This window comes from Carassius auratus, chromosome 39 (genome assembly GCF_003368295.1).
Source record: "Carassius auratus strain Wakin chromosome 39, ASM336829v1, whole genome shotgun sequence".
Taxonomy (NCBI): domain Eukaryota; kingdom Metazoa; phylum Chordata; class Actinopteri; order Cypriniformes; family Cyprinidae; genus Carassius; species Carassius auratus.
Genome location: NC_039281.1, coordinates 3354721 through 3360720, shown reverse-complemented (window position 1 = coordinate 3360720; position 6000 = coordinate 3354721). Strand labels below are relative to the sequence as shown.

Genomic DNA, 6000 nt, shown 5'->3' with positions numbered 1-6000 from the left:
AAAGATATAAAATGCATTAAGTGTGTCACAAAAACGTAGCCTATACCTACTTGTTACCTTGTACTTTCCTTTTGTTAATCTTTTCATTATATCATATCCTTTTATATATTTTGTGTTATCCTATTTATTTTATTTTTATTTACTTAATTTCTGTTTTTCTCTTTTCACAGAAAAAAAAAAGTCGTCGAATCCTCATGGTCTGGTTTTCGCTGCTGTTTGCCATATAAAGGACATATAACGAAAATATATAAAAGACATTCTAATCTTACTGGTTAACAATCAACTCAGGAGTTTCGTTTGGCAGTCAGGAAAATAAAAAACCAACTAAATGCTGACGTCTTACAATTCTTCACCATATTTAATATGCTGCAAGCAAGTTTAGGTAATTAAAAAACTTGGGTACATGATCTGAGACCAGACGTGAGATTTGATCGTAGCCATCATTCACGTCCATATTGATAAATTCCAAGTTTTGCGTTGAAACGACCAAATGGCCAATTTTCTATCGTACGTTTGTTTTTGTAAATGACACTGCAAATCACCGCAACTGGAGTTTTTGAAAATCTTCACCCTGGCAGGCGTTTACAAAAATGTTCGTTTTCAGTGACCTGGCACTGCATTTGCATGTGGACGAAACTGTGCAGAAAAAGTTTTTAAAATAACCACGTTAGTGTGGACAGGGCCTAAATCTACTCAAACTAAAATCTGTGGTCTATACCAGGGGTGTCAAACTCAATTACTGGAGGGCCAGAGCCCTGCAGAGTTAAGATTCAACCCTAATTAAACACTTCCCTTTAGGCTTATTTGAAAACTACATGGTATGGGTGCTGGAGCAGAGTTGGAAAAAAAAACCTCTAGTAACTGAGTTTGAAACCCCTGGTCTACACCAAAGCAAGATTAAATGCTAATTAAGGCAATCTGCCTATGAACAATTAGTTACCTTGTACTTTATCACACCTTCAAGCAAAAGATATCTTAGCATACAGGAAATGAGAGGCATGTAAACTCACATCCACCATGGGGATTTCCTCAGGGCTAGGGCCGGGGCCGGGATGGTTGGGTCCGTTTGCCAGCATGCGGTTCGGATGCTCAGCACACATGTTCTGGTGCAGGTGGTTATGCATCTTCTTCCTTTGTTTCCTGAAGAAAGATCTGATCTGATTTATACCATGACAGCAAATACTCCAAGAAATGACCAAGTATCCTGCTGATTAATAGTGAAACCTACATATAAAAGAATCTATATAGGGTATAGATTCTTTGATAAACGGAAAAGTTCAAAAGTACAGCTTTTACAGTGGGTATAGAAAATAATCAGCTCTCTTTAAAATAATTACATTTTTGTTGCTTCGGACATGAAGTTGGCCAGTTTTTGTTTTATACAGCTGTATTTAATCAATGCAACTTATAACATCCCAGTAAAAGATACGACACCAACATTTCTGAAAATAAATAAATAAACAAACAGCAATCACAGAGTTGTAAAAAGGATCACCCCCTTGTATCAGTAACAGCCTTTAGTATGTTGGGATTTGTCTCTAACTTTGCACATCTAGACATTTGCAATATTTGCCCACTCTTCTTTGCATAACTGCTCAAGTTCAGTTAAATTTGATGGCGAGTGTTTGTGGACTGCAGTCTTCAAGTCATTCCAAAGATTTTCAAAGGGGTTTAAGTCTGGGCTCAGATTAGGCCATGCAAGGACATTCACTTTTTTCTCTTTCAACCCCTGTGTGGTCAGTTCTGCTGTGTGCTTTGAGTCATTGTCATGTTGGAAGCTAAACCTTCTTCCCATTGACAACTTTATGGCAGAGGGCAGCATATTTTCCTCAATAATTTGACAGTATTTTGTCCCATCCATTTTTCCCTCTATCCTGAGGTGCTCCAGTCCCTGCTGTAGAGAAACACCCCCATAACAAGATATTACCACCTCCATAGTTTCAGCTTCAGATGTAACGTCCATGGACCGCTGGCTAAACGTCTGATGCTCCAGGAAAGCTCTTTTCATGCTGAGCTGATCAAAATGATCAAAGCTAATCACAGTTGAAAGTCAAACGGCTTTGTGTGCCATTGAGAAGGTGATTAGCTACACCTGATTCTTTTCTATACCAACTGTATTTGAAATAATAAATAAAATAATAATAAAAAAATAATTATACTGAACTCAAACTTTATAATCAGAAGAGTTATATAATGATATAGTGATATAAATTTCCTCACAAACAAACTTTGCTTATACCAGCCAAAGGGTGCAAGTGTTTTTTGTTGTTGTTTTTTGAATGCTTTTTAATTTAATGTGTGAATGTGCACAGTTATTTCTGGCGATCAATAGAGTTCCTGGGGCTTACTTGGTTTTGCAGTATGCCACTACACACACGATGCCAACCACCAGCAGTGCCACGCAGATGCCCGTTATCGTCAGCACACGTTTTTGGTATAGCTCCTCAGCCTCTGAATGAACGACAGCCATGGACAAGCACACACATATACACAGACGCACACACAGAGACAAACACACATGTACACGACAACCATTGAACACAAAGACACACATACATACAAAACACACAACCACTGCATCAGTGGCAGCCTTTGAACCATGTCAAATTAACTCATTCAGCCTAAAACACTTTCTAACTTCAGTCTACATTTCATGTCAGTAACAGTCATATTTATCACTTCTAATCTGATTTAGTACACCCAAAATGAATATTCTGTCATTATTTACTAACCCACATGTTGCTGCAAAACTGAATGCTTTTTATTTCTTTAGTGGAATGAAAAAGGAGATGTTTTTTGAAGTCCAAGCTATAAGTTCAATATAATGAAAATGAACTGAGCCTGGGGCTGTCAAGCAAGATTTTCAGTGAATAATGATATCTGAAGTTATTGTTTGACTTCAGGTCACTTGGAAAATAGTACTCAAGACATATGAACAACTTTTATGATGCTTTCGTGGTGCTTTTTAAAAAAACACTTGACAGCCCCAGTCTCCATTCACTTCCACTGTATGGAACAAAGCAGCTTGGAGCCATATATGCAAATGTAACATATGTAAATATATTAAACTTACATATATGAAATATATTGTAATATGATAAGTAAATATAAAAGATAGATATGCATTTAATTAAAACAAACAAACAAACAAACAAACAGGATGTTTTTTTGCATACATGTTGTTTTAATAAATTTGCATTAATAAATAAAATGTACTGTTGAAATATGGTTACTACATATAATATAATACCATCACATAGTATTATCATGAATACAAATTCCACCAAGGGGATATTATATATGCAATAAATTTATATCTCCATCTACCCAAAGAGTGTAAAAGAAATTCAAACATGTTTAGAATGACTTAAGGGTAATTAAATGATGACAGGATTGTAATTTTTTGGGGTGAATTCTCTCTTTAAATCTAAAAATGTTTATTTTTAATGGGCACTGGGGTGCATAAGAGGTCATTCTAAAAACACATTTCAGCTTGCTGATATCAGGTGCTCGGCAGCATGGGAAGGGGACAGCTGTGGTGCTCTCTTTGTTTGCCAGGGTTTCACATAAAGCGCATTATGCTGAAATAGTGGGAGAACTTTTGGCTACCTTCAGGACCGAAACCATCCTGTGCAACACTGGAAACTCAAATTCTTTGGCTAGAAGTGTTTATAAAATGAAACCTCCGCCCCTCTGAAAGCCCATTACATGCATTATTCTATATATAAAATCCTATGACGTCTGAGCAGTCTGAGCTTATAAGTCTTGCGTAAAGCATGCCGTTAAAATAGAGTTAAAAGACAAACTGCATTATAAGTGCTCTTTGGAGAGGGTTGTTCATAAAACCCGATTAAACTTCACAAACAGTTTTGAGATATGCATTATTGCAACTAAATGTGTTTTAAAATCAACATGAAATCAAAGCTAACCCATTAACTTTCTTAATGCACATTCTTGGTCTTGTTGCGAATGATTCATCAGTGTGCATTATTGTGAAGTAATATATATATATATATATATATATATATATATATATATATATATATATATATATATATAATGTTTTTAATTACACACACACACACACACACATACTGTATTTAAATAAATATATTTATTTTTAATTATTTCATTAATAATCTTTTCAAGTTCACATTTAATTTCTGGTTTCACTCTGAAATATCTGAGTACAAATTAAAAAGGTTTAACGCCATTTCACGTTGACTTTAAAACTGATTGGAGGGTTTGGCAAACAGCAAACAAAGGCTTTGATGAGCAGGTTTTATGAAGACCTTATATACAGATGCCTTGAACACATATTTTTATATCTGGGTCTGATTTTTAAAACGAGAATATTCGAAAACATCCTCTGGGGTGCTGAACGTGGGCAGCAACAGAGGAAGCATACAGAAAATGAAAGTAGGGAACGAAAAAACGGACGTGAGGAAGGAGAGAAGAGAATTGAGGGCCAAACAGTAGGGGGATGAGTGTGTAATAAAAGAGAAACGCAGGGGGGAGGGAGGGGGGCGGTTGAGTCAGACACTGATATTGCATTGCATGCTTGTTACAGGAAACAGAGATCAGAGTACACAAAGAAAGAGAGAAAACAGAGAGCGAGATGTACCCAGACCAACAGCTAATGTACTCTAGTGCTGCAGACAAGAAGAGAGGAGAAGAGATGGGCAACACTCATTTTACCCCTCACTCGGCTCCCTGACACATGTTGTATGGAAATGAAAAAAAGTGGTTCTTAGTCAGTCTACTTGTGTTGTTTTCCAGGAAAAAATTGCCTTAAAACAATATAAATGTACTTTGTACACAGCTTTGCATCACAGGAATAAATAAAATGTAAAAATATATTCAAACCAAAAAGTTACTTTAAAGGGGTCATATGACGTTGCTAAAAAGAGCATTATTTTGTGTATTTGGTGTAATGAAATGTGTTTATGCAGTTTAAGGTTAAAAAAACCCATTATTTTACACATACTGTACATTATTGTTGCTCCTCTATGCCCCGCCTTTCTGAAATGTGCTGTTTATTACAAGAGGCTCATCTTTCTGAAAAGTGAGGTGTGCTCTGATTGGCCAGCTATCCGATACATTGTGATTGGCCAAATGCCACAAGCGTGTGACAGAAATGTTACATGCCCGGTGCGACAAAACAAAAACATTAAAACCCATTATAAATGAGGCATTTGTTGCATCCAGTGGGGACATAATTACAGATTATAATAACTTATACTGTCTTTTTTAGAAGGCCAAACAGAGTGTTTTAGTATTTGCTATTTGTTAGTAGCTTGTTACACTGCAAAAAGAAATGAAAACTTGAAATTGCATCATATGACCCCTTTAAATTATATTTCACAATATCAGTGTTTTAACTTTTTGATCAAATGCAGTCTATATATAAATTATTTCATACAATTATTTTAAAAATAGTAATTGTCCAATGAGATAAATGTTTGTTAATTTGTTCAAGATATATTCTCTTAAAAGAGAAGCGGTCCTATTATGGTATAATTTTCTTCTCAAATGTTTTCTTTTAAAATAATTTTGATTTATGTTTGGGTATTTTACTGGAAAACATGTCAAAATTCATGTCTTTTTTTGCAGTGTGAAGAATTAAAAACTATTCTAGATATCTTACTTTTCTAACAAGTTCATAATGTGTTTGAATTTGATCATTTAGTACAGCAGCAAGTCATGGGAGACTGTAGTAAAATCATGGCTCGCCTTGAGTGACTTATCGCTTTTATATATTTTGATAAAAAGCACATTTCGAATTGCTACATGAATTTTGTTCATTTCTAATAATATCATAACTTGGCATATAATTTTAGAATTTAAATGATATACGTTTACAGAATGGGAAATATATGTTTTTTTACTATAAATATTGATCTAACTGCCTGATGTGTTTCATTCCTATATTCCTAAAACTGAGTGTCGCTTTGTCAGAGCTGAAAAAGTAAATCAGAAGCTGGGAATGTATTTGCTTGT

General features: G+C 35.1%; 1 protein-coding gene across 1 annotated transcript in view; it reads right to left on the bottom strand.

The window, feature by feature from the left end:
* Window positions 1-959: 959 nt before the first annotated feature.
* Window positions 960-6000, bottom strand: part of LOC113058011 (pro-neuregulin-2, membrane-bound isoform-like) — a 54474-nt gene continuing 49433 nt past the window's right edge. Inside the window, exons 7-8 of the mRNA XM_026225683.1 lie at window positions 2349-2451; window positions 960-1140 (exon numbers count right to left, since the gene is read on the bottom strand). Coding sequence (XP_026081468.1) covers window positions 960-1140; window positions 2349-2451 — 284 coding nt within the window. The remainder of the gene's footprint in view (window positions 1141-2348; window positions 2452-6000) is intronic.